The sequence below is a fragment of the Pinus tabuliformis genome, chromosome 7, assembly GCF_031772625.1.
Source record: "Pinus tabuliformis cultivar Carrire ecotype Pingquan chromosome 7, CPIR1, whole genome shotgun sequence".
NCBI lineage: Eukaryota > Viridiplantae > Streptophyta > Pinopsida > Pinales > Pinaceae > Pinus > Pinus tabuliformis.
The window spans coordinates 900411328-900425404 of record NC_142293.1 but is presented as its reverse complement, the minus strand read 5'-3'; the positions used below and the strand labels follow the sequence as shown (position 1 = coordinate 900425404).

The following is a 14077-nucleotide window of genomic DNA, read 5'->3' as shown; positions in this document are numbered from 1 at the left end:
TTTTATTTAAAACATCCTTACGGCATTTTCGTTGATTCCGATTAATAATTTAAAAACCAAGCAACTTGTCACATTGGACAATTTTCACAATCTCCTTACTTGTTTTCACAGATTTAAAAAATATATATTAATGGTCGCTGATAATTTTTAATTATATTTGAAATTGACTCAATATTTTTGTGTAAAATTAATGGTTCACAATTCACCTTCCAAATTAACTTGTAATCTATCAAATTAACCGTTGAGTTTTTCTGATAAGCCTACCTTTAATTTGCTCTTCAAATTCGGATCTCGAATATCTTTCTTTTTCTTAATTATCAAGCATATCTTCTTTACTCAAATTCCATATCTGAACTCCTATATTTCATATATATATATATATATATATAAAAGTATTATATTAGGTCTTTTAATGTTTTATTTGCAAGAAAGAAAAATAAAAGATGTTTTAAAAATCTATATATAGAAAAACTGAAAAAAATAACCCATTGTTAGGGCCACATCCTTATACCATTCATCTAAATAAAAAAACATGTAACAAAACATAATTACCAGTACCATTATCAACATAACCAACAGATAATAGATGGTCACAAACACCCATCTACAAGTCCAGCATTATGGAGGGATGAAAGAAAGGAGGAGCAAACCGGCCCTCCATAACAAGAACACAGATGAGACGATCGTCCAACCGCATAAGCCAAACAAATAGATTTTTGCACCATCCCACCTTTAACATGGATGAGCCAACAAATAAAAATGGGACTTTTAATCTATTTAATCTATCAATTTTTAATATGATAAATTTTTACCACAAAATTTTGAACCAATAAGCTTCAGATGTCTGAGATTTTGGACTCATTTCAATTATTCAAGCAACTCTTCTCAATTGCCGCACTCCAAGTTACATGATCTAAATAATGCAATTCCACTTAATACGATCACCTAACCTAACCATAGTTACCAAATTCGGCCGTACTGCCGAAAAAAATTCGAAAATTCGTTTATTCGATTCGATTTGCGAATTAATTCGAAAATTCGGGTTCGATTCGGTCTTTCTCTATGTACGCCTTCTCTGACCTTGGCAGGCTTCCAACGCTTATCCTACGGTTGGTGCTTGGCTGAGCAGCGTTGCCCCTAACCCACCTTGGGGCAGAGATGATACCTTCGGGCAGTGATGCCGCAGCGGATGATGCCCTTTTCACGGACCTCGTGATAGTTCTTGCGATAGATCCCTTTCTCTCGTCTCGCTAGCTTGGGTGATATGCCCTAGCGCTATTACTTATATAATATAGTATAGGCGGCCAACTTATTGAGGCAGAGAAAGGGGTGGTCCTTCGGTTCTTAGCTCACACTTACATAACTTAACTTCGTGAAAGGCCTCGTCCAAATAACTTTTTACATGCAATCAATCAATGAGTGGTTTAATGAGTTAATGTTATTATACATTTCTAATTGAGATTTCAGTTTCCAATTTATATTTCAAAACTTTTTTCAGATTTAGGAAATAGTATAAGAATATGGTTACTAAATGATAATGTTACCTGTCAGTTTATGCAATAAAAAGTTTACAGTAAATTTAGCAAGTTTGTAATGAAATATGTAAAAATTTATAATTTTTACGATAATTATGTGTTTATAGAGTAAAACAAAAAATATATATGATATATATAATTTGTAAATTTGTAGATTTATTAAATTTAAACAGATATATTTTAAAAATAGAAATATTGCATGAATTATATTAGTAAAAAGCAGAAATACTACTTGAATTATATTAGTAAAAAGCAGAAATATTGCTTGAATTATATTAGTAAATGGATTTTATTTTTAAAGTGGATTTTTTTAATTAAGATTTTGAGTAAGTATTAAAGTATACATATTAATATTTTTTATTATTTTGAGTAAGTATTAAGTATTAAATTATATAGATTAACATTTTGTATTATACTAAATAATAGATGTTGTTACTATACCTTATAAAGTAGAGGTGAGTTTGGTTGAAAATAAATAATTAGCAATTGATAATATAAGCATATATTTTTAAAGACTGTTTGCACACACTTAATATACCATTTCATTATGAACATAAAATACTTAATAATGTGGAATTTATGTGGTTCATTGTAATATATTATTTCTTGAAAATTCACTCTATATTAAATGTCATAATTTGTGGTCCAAGTGGGTGAATGAATCAATACAAAAATTCTTAAATCTTACCATTTTACTTGCTATTTTAAATATAAAACTAAGCTAATTGGTTCAATATATAATTTTATTTGTAATATTTATAATTGAAACAATTTTAAAAGAGTTTTTGTTGTTTTCAATGTTATAATTGTATATTTAAATTATTTAAAATATTGGAATAAGAAGTATACTGCCGAATTTTTCTCGTATTAAATTTTAAGTAACCGAATTTTTTCGGTACCGAATCGAATTCGAATTCGAATTCGAATTCGAACTTGGTAACTATGAACCTAACCGATCACGTGACTGACCAAACGGCCGGGAGTCCACACGATTGATTGTGATAAAGCGGCTCGACAGCCACATCTCAGAGCTCCTCCCCAGAATTATTCAGTGGCAAACCTCAACCCACTGACACCATGCATTCCCTCTCTCTCCGCTTCTGGGACGATGCACGCAGCAGCTCCTCAGTCCGCGGTGTTCCTACGCTGCTGCTCGTCCTTGTTTTTGTATTGGCGTCGGCCAGGCGTTTTGTCAATTGGCTTCTCGCCCCTCTTCGTAATTTTGGGATTTTGGAAGAAGCCTCCCATCAATATCCTCCCGAGGAACCCCTCACTCTTTGGCCCCTCGCCCCTCTGAACGCTACGACTACTCATCATTCTTCTGTTGGTCATAATTCCCGCCTCATCTTCTCTTCTGTTTCGTCCCCCGGTGACATCCCTCTACACATTCTCCGTGAGAAACTACCGGCCGTTGCTGAATACGGCAGTTTAAGAGCACATGGCCACGAAGATATTACATGTGCTGTTTGTCTCACTGATTTCCAGGCGACTGATCGCATCCGTCGGGTTGCTAAATGTGGGCATGTTTTTCATATGGAATGTTTGGACAAGTGGATAGGTTACCAGAGGTGCACTTGTCCTCTCTGCAGATCTCCCACATTCTAAACACAGCACGTTTGGAGATGCTCTATCATGAACAATATGAAGTCTGGTTTTCTGGTAATTGTTACTGCTGTAACTCTATCGTGCTGGTCAAGTCAAATGAAACAAGAAACGTGAAAAGGCTTGGCGTAGATTTAGGAACATTTTAGGTTGGTTCTGGACAGTCTTTTCAGCTGTAGTTTTTCATTATTCAGTGAATCACTCCACAATTTTGTGGGGAATTTGATTATTTATAATTACTTTCTTTGTTTCCATGCTGTCAAACTTGTCTGCCGCATAAAATGTTGCATCATTATCACGACTTTCACTCACCCGTGAGGGTTATTATTTTCATATAACCATCAATGGTGTAGTCTACATAGGAACTGATTTCATGGACCACTTTCACTCACCCGTGAGGGTTATTATTTTCATATAACCATCAATGGTGTAGTCTACATAGGAACTGATTTCATGGACATTTTCAGTATAAAGGCGCCATTAGTTCTGTGAGGATTCTCATAATGAATTTGTTCTTTCATATTGCTTTACTTTTGACTTTACTAACTGCCTTAAATTTGTGCCTGAATTTAATGTTTACTATAATAAGTACAATGAGTAAATTCTATTTTTCTATAATCTGAATACTTAATATTTTTTAGTTCTTATTGCGATCTCACATCATTCTTAATTACATAATTCTCTGTCTCAGAGTTGAGGATGTTGTCCAATCTAGAATTCGAAGACAGCAGTGACCATGCATGAACAAATAACTATGAACATAATTTCAGCATTAAATTTTGACAGAACCTTCACATTAATTATTCTGGTGGCGGATGTATGAAAACGCTTTTTCGCTAAGAGGTGGTGTGGCCATTAATAAATCTCACCTTCACATTAATTATTCTGGTGGCGGATGTATGAAAACGCTTTTTCGCTAAGAGGTGGTGTGGCCATTAATAAATCTCACCTTCACATTAATTATTCTGGTGGCGGATGTATGAAAACGCTTTTTCGCTAAGAGGTGGTCTGGCCATTAATAAATCTCTTCACCGCCGTTCTCACCGATATGAAAAAAGATTTTGCCTTTTGCGGTATCAAACTGAGGTAGTAGAATAGTTCGCATCGCAGTACACTGAGAAATTTTCTTTGTCCGTGTATTACGAAAAAATATTAATTATTAATACTCATTTTGTAACTACTAATATTATTTTTCATTACTATATTATACCTGAAAATAAATCATTTAGAATTAAATGCAAATCACTATAAGACTTCATAATGAATGCACAGCCGACTCTATAAGAAAACACAGTCATAGTAGGGTGTATCTATCAATGCGGCAAAATTAAACATCAGTCATAGTAGGGTGTACTTATCAATGCAGCAAAATTAAACAACTGTGTGATTGATAAGTGATTTTAAATAATGTTAACTAAATATATCAAAAATCTTCCGGATCCAATCACATTACACGGCATGAAAATTGCTCTTTTACAGAAGTTTAAACTCTTAAATTATTATTCTATATAAAGGGAAAGAGTAAAAAGAGTTATTAGTTATTTTTTATATTGAACCTTTGTTCCAAACTTTTACTCAAAAATATAATATAATGGATAAAAAAATTCACATCAAAATAGTTCATCTCACTTAAACCTAAACTCCCCACAAATATCTAATAATAATAATAAAACATATTACTATGATAGGAAGATCTTTGTAAGAAAGTATCAATCTTGATTGCATTCAATGCCTCTCCCCATCTCACCTACCAAGCAGCCCCCGCTCCCAGTAGAAAATAATATATTTTATGTAAGTGCTATTAAATTTTGATGTAACATTTATCATAAACAATGATTAGTTATTAGTTCACTATCTTTTTATTTTATTCCGTTATTTTATATACGAATGATGTGATATTGGGTAAATAAAAAAATAATAACCAGATGCATGATATTTATTGCTTTCTCACACATCAATTCTGTCGCAATCTTCTCTGTGGCAATAACATTCTGCATTTAGTCTAAATGAGGCTATGGCTTTGATGCAGAGGTTTTGTTGCTCTACATTGTGATCACCGTTCACAGGATAAAATCTGCGATCATAATTTGGTTGGGTAAGGGGGCGTGCCAAATGTAACTGTTATTGTGGGTAATGTTATATGGAAGTCTCAATGGACACGAGTTAATGGGAAGATAACTATAATAAGCGACAGTGACGAATTTTTGCACTATTAAAAAAGAAGAAGTTAGGAATCACATGAGAAGGCCAATGAAAATGTGTCGGCAAGCACGAAAAGCTCCATGACTTTAATGATCAGCAGTAAGGTGATGTGCAAAGTTTTTACGATGCCTGGTAGAATTAATGCTTTACCAATTTCTCAACGAATATCTTCGAGCTTCATATTACGGATTTTCTTTTAAGAAAAAAAGGGTTTCTGTATTATATAAATAAAGCAGATAATACATTTGTTATAGCTTTTGAGTCCCTGTTTACATTTTCAGCCAAAAAAACACAGTAAAAAAAATTACTTATTACTTCTTTCTTAGAATATCCCTAGAGTTCCGTAATCCATGCTCAGTCCTCCACAGTCGATAATCGCCCCCCAAAAACACAAAAAAAAAATACCCCAAATGAAAACAACTTCTTACAAAATTGGATACAGCTAAACATTCTTAAGTGGCATTTAAGTATACAAAGAAATTTCTTAAGCCAACAAATAAACCGGAGGGCGAAGCATCGGAGAGAAGTATTCTCGGCCAGACATGTCCCGCCAAAATAGAAAAGAGAAGTGGGTTGCTAGGGCGTCTAAAGAGAAAACATACGAGAAAGACTTTTCTTAGTTTTTTATTTTTTAAATAAGATTACAATTTTTATAATTAAAAACTGATTATATAAACTTATGATGAAATTATAATTTTATATTATTTATAAATATTGAAAAAATTAAATTTTATAAATTATATATTTTTATATTAATTAAAAAAAAAATTATATAAAATTTTAAGAAAATTATGATTTTTTATTATTTATAAATACTGAAAAACATAAATTTTATATATTCTTTATTGATTAAAAACAAATATTACACCGACTAAATCCAACCCAATAAACTCTTACTATTGAAAAGGAAATCGAGAATCAGAACCAATAAGAGGGAAGGCCATGTGCTACAGTAATACTGATATTGATTGCTGGTTGTCTGATAACTCTTAATTAATTACATACCTTTTTCTTCTTTTTTCTATCCAGAAGCACAAAGTGTACATGTAGCTTGATTGAGAAATATTGAGTAAGATGGATTGAGTAACATGAATATTTACTTGATCGTTAAGAATGTGTGTTTTTTCATAAAAAAAATTTGGTTCAAAATCAGAGGAGTAGAGTATGTATGTTTTTGTAGACTTAGCAATCAAATCGCTTTGCGGAGATGGGTCCCTTGTCCCACAAACAAAGGAGTCTTATACACAATTTGGTGTGTGACTTGGTCATGACCTTAAAATTGAATAATAAAAATAATAAATAATATGACATGGATAGTAAAAGATAGCTAATAATAAGTATGAATGGGTTGTGTTATATATATATATGGATTGAGTAACATAGATATTCTAATATGACGTGGATAGTAAAGGATAGCAAACAATATGTATGCATGAGTTGTGTTATATATATTTATTGATTGTGGTAGAATATATTATTTATAGATATAGATATATTTTTTAATTATATTATTAATTGATTAAATCATTTTATTTTTTTTGTTAAGTAATCTGAGTTTTAGGGGCTTGAGTAGTTGAGATTCATAGATATTTAAGTGGTCAAAATCTCTGAAATTACAACACTAGCTCTTAGAATGATTAGATTTTTGCTCATAAAATTTCAAACTTCAAACTTTTAAACCACAAAATACCTTAACAAAACACCATGTCATCATCAACTCTATACCAGATTAATAATTTTATTATTATTTTAAATAAAATTATAAATTTAATTTATTTTCTAAATAATTTTCTAAATTTAAATTTATAATTCCAAAATCGTAATTATTTAAGCTTACATTCAAATATTACGTAAGTATTGAATTCATCTATATGGTTAAAATCGCAATGATTTTTATTTATCTATTTAGATATTAAAATATCTATATATAACTTTTGAATATTCAATTATTCAAATTTTTAAACCTTTTAAAAACGATTTAATTGAAATTTTCATTTTAATGTTATTCTCAAAAAACAAACGGAAATAGATTATAGAACACGAGCAATTTATTGCTCCCGATACACTTGCTGGATAAGTAGATGCGAAGTAATTATTATATTCCAAAGTGCATATTGTGTTCGTGCTAAAGTGAATTTTGCAAGTTTAATAACTTTTATTTTTTTAATATTATTTTAATTTAAAAATGTTTGTTTTATATAATAATGAATGATTGCACATTTTATTAGTCTAGATTTATCTTAACAACACATTTATCAAGTGTTTAGAGGGATAAAATCTCTCGAGGTGCAAACTTATTTTTTGAGTGTAAAATTTGAGGAAAGGTTTGCACCTCGAGAGATTTGATCCCTCTCGGCGCTTGATAGATCCGGTGTTAAGATGGATCTAGGCTGGTTTCATTCGTGTGCACTCATACAAAATTTGTTGAACATCTAATTATTTTGATCATTTTAAATATGTTAAATATGTCTAAGATTAATTTGGTCAATTTAATTTAAAATTTGCTTAGTTACCTCAATTTGCTGAGATGAGAAACACTGTTAATAACTTGAATGATGAAAAATGATGAAATACAAATTTTGAGTGCAAAGTGTCAATGTAACAATTTTGATAGATAGAAAATGTGAATACTAATAATATAGTCAATTACAAACAATCTTCATGGAAATCAATCTGAAACTATTTTCTTCTATTGTTCCTATTGTCACACCTATTTTCTCATATCGATCATATGAAAAGAGTGGTTGGAATCATAGACCATTCAAATATTTAACTCGAGCTACTGTAGTAAACAACATACCTTGTCTTTAGTTGCTCTCCAATATTAATATTTTCTCCAAATTCAATCATTGTGACTTATGGAGTGTTAAACCCCAAATAATTTTCAATGGTAATTATTTTCTATTAACCCATTTGAATGCAAAGTAATTAACAATGTTGAATGATGGAAAATGGGAATAATAAGAATGTACCCAATTATAAATAGTTTATAGTTTCAAGAAGCAAACATTTTATTTAGGATGAAAATTCAAGTATTGTATTTATGGTTGAATAATTTTTATGTGCTTACATTGAGAGAGTGTGTGTATGTTTTGGGGATGAGAAGGAGAGACAAGGGGAGATAGAGATATAGATGGGGGAAGAGGGAATAAGAGAGAGGAAAAGACAGGGAGGGAGGAAGAGGTATCGATATGGAGAGAGAAATGTTAGAGAGAGAGAGAAGGGGAAGAGAGAGAGAGGGAGGAGAAAAGGAGGGAAGGAGAGAGAGATAAATAGATATGGAGAGAGAGAGTGTATGTTTAGGGGCTGAGATAGAGAGATAAAGAAGGAGAGACAATGGGAGATAGAGATATAGATGGAGGAGGTAGGGATGTGCTTACACTGAAATCAATGCACACTATTAATCTAATTACTTTGAAATTAATGTACATCGTACATCTTGTTGCATCAAATCAAAAATCAACACCTACACTAAAATCAATGCATCTACTACAAACAATCAAATATGATTAGAAATCAACATCTATACTGAAATCAATGCATCTAGTGCAAGCAATCAAATAGTATTAGAAATCTATATATACACTGAAACCAATGCATTTAATGCAAGCAATCAAATATGAGTAGAAATCAACATCTACGCTGAAATCAATGCATCTAGTGTAAGGTGTTAAATATGATTAGAAATCGACATCTAAATTGAAATCAATGCATCTAGTGCAAGCGATCAAATAGGATTAGAAATCAAAATCTACACTAAAACTAATGCACCCTGTGCAAGCAATCAAATACGAGTAGAAATCAACATCAACACTAAAATCAATGCATCTAGTGTTAGGTATTAAATATAATTATAAATCGACATCTACACTGAAATCAATGCATATAGTGCATGTGATCAAATAGGATTAAAATCAACAACCACATTGAAAATCTAAAATATTCATGACTTTCTAGATCTAACTTCTATGTCTGTATTTGCCTCTGTGAGACTCTTTCTTCTTCCTTCTCTCTCCACCTTCCATTTTGTGTCTATATCCCTCCCCCTCTCCTTCTCTCTCTTCCCCTCCCTCTCTCCCCCATCTCACTCTATCTGCCTCTCCCTAACTTTCTCTTTCTCTTCTTTCCTCTCTCCCACTGCGATTTATATTTATACCTCCCTCCATCTCTCCTTATTTGTCTCTCTATCTCAACCCTCTAAACATATGTCACACACTCTCTCTCTCCCCATATCTATCTATCTATATATCTATCTCTCCCTCTTCCTTTCCCTCTCTATCTCTTCCCTCCCCCCCTCTCTCTCTCTACCCCCTCCATCTATATCTCTATCTCCCATCTATCCCTCTTCCTCCCTCCCTCTCTTTGCCTCTCTCTTCTAGGCTCTCCCACGCCCCATCTATATCTCTATCTCCCCTTGTCTCTCCTTCTCACCCCCAAAACATACACACTCTCTCTCCATATCTATCTATCTCTCTCTCCCTCTCTCTCCCTCTCTCTCTCTCCCCCTCCCTTCCAGCTCCATCTCTCTCTTGCCCTCTCTCTCTCTCCCCTCTCTCTCAACTCCTCTCTCTTTTTCCTTCCTCTCTCTCCACTTCTCTCCCACCTCCCTCCATTCCCCCCACATCATACACACACTCTCTCTCCACCCTCCAACTCTATCACTATCTCACTCCCTCTCTCCCCCCTCCATATCTATGTCTCCCTTTTTCTCTCTTCCCCTTCTTTTACTATCTGTATCCTCTCCTTTTCTCTCTCTTCCCTCGTCTTCTCTCTCCCTCATTCCATCTTCATCTCTCCCTTGTGACTCCATTTCTTTCCCCCTCCAAATCCATCTCTCCCCCTCCCCTCTCTCTTCCTTTCTCTCTCTCAGTGTGTCTATCACCTTTATGGTTGTAGGTGGAGGTTCGAACACAATTGAAAAATGTCGGGTTAAAGGATTCCATTGATGTAAGTTTGAGGAGCTAGGATGAGAATCCATAAAAAAATTATTTTAAGGCTCTTCCATTAATAGTGGCCTAGGGAATATGGTTGCCTAAGAACCTTTCAATTCTTGAAGAAAAATCCATTCCACCAATAAAATATGTAGTCATTGGGTTCAACATATTGAGTTATTTTCCATATGACAAGGAAGAAAACTCAATGAGGATAGTGGATATAGAAAAAATTGATAAGAGTTTTTCCTATCCTTTTTTTGGGGCGTCACAAGTGGATCATGTTTTATGTGGAGGGGGCCGAGATTCTATTCTTTGAAGATAATCATTCCATTAAGTTTAGGGTGGGAATGGGGAAGGGGTCAAGTGTGGGAAGTCGAAGGGGTTGATTTATCATCCTAGAGGAATTATAGAAATACAATATGCCTAGAGTCTTATAAGGACAACTAATAATGACCAAAGACTATCCTATTCTTCAAGGAATATCCCTTGCTTTGAAGCTCACTCTACAAAAGGTGCTAGTAATTGGAGACCAAAAGCTTATTATTAGGCACCTGGATGTGGGTTCATATCCTATGGAACCCAATTTGGTTTCAACATTCAAGAAAATTTGATGAAGCCTTTGATCCATTTCATAGGTCCAATGGTTTCATGTCCTAAGGTACAACAATGCAATTGTGGACTCACTAGCTAAGGGTACCACCTGTGAGGATCAATGAAACGTAATTGTTAATGGGGATTGTTTCTCTTCTCCCATCGCATGAATTAGCCACTTGTCTATTCCATCACTCATTATTCAACGCAATTGTGCTCACGTTTGAGCATAATGTGGCCATGAGTAGGCAGTGGGCCCTTAATTTTATCAATCATTACTTATGATGGAACATCCCATCTCCACATTCTCATGATCAATTATATGTCCATCATATTTGATGTTCAATTAAATATGTATCTATTAGCTTATGTTTGGAAATTGAGTGTGTGTCACTTTCCTGATAGGGCTATGTGGCTAGGCTTTGAAAATTGCTTGGATGGAGGATTATTGCTACATGATAATTCCACAGGTAGCAACTCAATGGGCAAGAAATCTAACCTTGCTAAAATTCTCGTGACGTTCATGTTAACATTCTATAAATTTAGGTTATCAATTAGCGATTATTAACTCAACTAACCATAGTCATGGGAATTGTCATTGAGCATATGCAACAATTGTAGTGCATGGAAGATGAGCTTGATAGTTTGCATAGCCAACTTAAGGATTTGCGATGTGAGTGGGCACCAGGTATTTAATCCTCCTCCAACTCTATTACTTCTTCGCATTTACTCGCAGTTTTCCCAACTTGAATGTCACACCTTCCTCTAGTCTCATGAACACTGAGATGATAGGCCTTGTGCCTCCCCTTCCATAAGCTAGGATGCAAGTTTAAATCTATTTAGTTTGGGCCTATTATGTAGGATATATAAATTCAATTATATATAATGTATTAGATGTAATATGTATGGCCTTTTACAGTTGGGTTTTCTTACTCCTTATTCAAGAGGAAGTTATGAGATTTTTCCTATTCCTTTCCACGTTTTCTCAATGTAGCAATTGTGTTCCGAGGTGTAGGTTTTCATATAATAAAAATTCTCCAAATGTTGTTAAAAAGGGATTGAGGAAAGGGTCACATAATTTTGACGAATTGATGGTACTAAATTAGTTGTTTTGTTGGAGAATGAAAAATAAATTAAGAATTTATAGGCACTTAGTGATTCCCAAGTTATCATTAGATGGGTAAAAGATAAAGAAAGATGTTGTGATGTGTTTGGAATTTCTTTCTTGGAAAAGGTAAAATGTTTGAACTTGTTTTTCAAAAATTTTGCTCTTCATCATGTGTACAGGAGAAGAAATATGGAAGTTAATGGTTTATTTAATACTAGAATTTCTATGCATTGTGGTACCTAGATAATCATAGAAAATAAGAAAGAGAAAATTTCAGAATATTATCACCTTCCTTTTCATAAAGTAATCCTATAAAACACTCCTATTTTAAATATTTCTTTTTTTTAATCCAAACATCTTATTCTTTAACAATTTTAATCATACTATTTATTTTATTTCTATATATTAAAATCATATCCTTAACATAGAAGAGATATCCATTTTTCTGAATGAATAACTGAATTTTGTTTTCTAACATAGTAGTTTCATATCCCAAAAACAAATATTTTCAATTGTAGAATGTTTTGAAGTAATTGTCGGTAGAAAATGCTTAAAAAGACATGTTGAAAAATGTAATTACATTTTTTCAGTACGAAAAAAGCAAGATTTTGTATTAATATCAGGTGAGTTGCAATATTACATATAGTCTGGCAGAAACCAGAAGCATAAACATATACTTAAAAAGTTTATAAACAATCATCATAAAACATTACCTCCTAAAAGCAGTACAAGGAGGGAAGAACAGAGATATGTGACAAAACATTGGAAATATGTATGAAATCAGTATATAGACCAAAAGTTAGGCCAGAGTGAGATAAATCCCTGTTGGTATAGGAACATCACCTGTAAAAGCTGAAAAAACATGCTTTGCAGAGGCCAATGTGAGTGATCCAGTGGCCAGAAACAAAAAGGAGAAGCAAAAAACAGGGAGAGAAAGAAACAGAATACAGATTATGTTCCAGGGAGGGAAAAATCCTCAATCTGGTAAGTGATATCACCCAGAAGAATGTTCATTTTCCATTTTCCCGGTTGAATTAGTAGCCCTTTCTTTGACAAACTGTCTGCATGAGCATTTTGTGATCTATCCACATGTTGAATAGAAAAATCCTTTTTCCTTTTCCAGAAAAAATCGATTCTGTTCAACCATCCTGTTAGCATTTGATTTTTTATGGAAAGTTTGCCAGTGACATGATCAATAATGATTTTAGAGTCCCCATAGATATGAAGAGCTAGAATGTTTAGGAAGGTACTAATATATAGGAGACCCGAAAGAGCCATTGCTTCTACTTTGTTGTTTGTGCCTTTTCCACCATTCTAGTGAATGGATAAATTCTGATGTTCATTCATGGAAATGAATATACCATAGGCACAAATCCCATTTTGCGCTGCCCCATCGAAAAAAGCCCTAGGGAAGTACAATTGAGAAATTTGATGTTTCTTGATCTCCTTTTTTTTTTAATATATTGTATGATCTAAGGAGAAACAGAGTTATAGAGAGAGATGATCTTGTAGAAAACTAACTGAAAATCTTCTTGTATGTTTTGAAACAGATACTTGTTTCTCCACTTTCAAATTATCCAAGAAACAATTTGTGGAATGGATCTCCATGATGCTTTCTATGCACTCCACCATTCAAGTGACTCTTTAAGAGAAGAATGTAATATGAAACTGAAACCAAAATAAGACGATAGATTCCTCCATACCTAAAGGGTGATGTTGTAGTTAAGGAACATATGATAATTATTTTCCCCATCAGCTTTACAGATTGAGCATAAACCCGGTCCTGTCCATTGTCTCTTTTGCAAATTTTCCCATGTGAGTTTTTTGTTATGGTAGACAAGCTAGGAGAATATAATAATTTCACCGGGGACACCTTTTTTCCATAACGCATAAGGGAACAGAAAATCTGAGAGAGAAAGTTGAATTTTGGTTAAGCATAAATAGATTTCCTCAACTCTTATGTTATCCTGCCCAGTTTTTCCCTTCTAGGTGAGAAAGTCACAAGTTTCAGTGCGGCAGAAACCGATATTCCTCATTATCATCAGAGTCTTGTTCCATTGGAGAGCCAAAGTTCCTTGTAGGCCCAACTCTTAGGCTTCTTTCCA

At 33.4% G+C, this 14077-nt stretch overlaps 1 protein-coding gene across 1 annotated transcript; it reads left to right on the top strand.

Annotated features, from left to right (window-relative positions):
* Window positions 1-2502: 2502 nt before the first annotated feature.
* LOC149250522 (RING-H2 finger protein ATL58-like) lies at window positions 2503-3443 on the top strand. The gene has a single exon (XM_089456448.1). The coding sequence runs from the start codon at window positions 2613-2615 to the stop codon at window positions 3138-3140; it is 528 nt and encodes a 175-aa protein (XP_089312574.1). The 5' UTR covers window positions 2503-2612; the 3' UTR covers window positions 3141-3443.
* Window positions 3444-14077: the final 10634 nt, after the last annotated feature.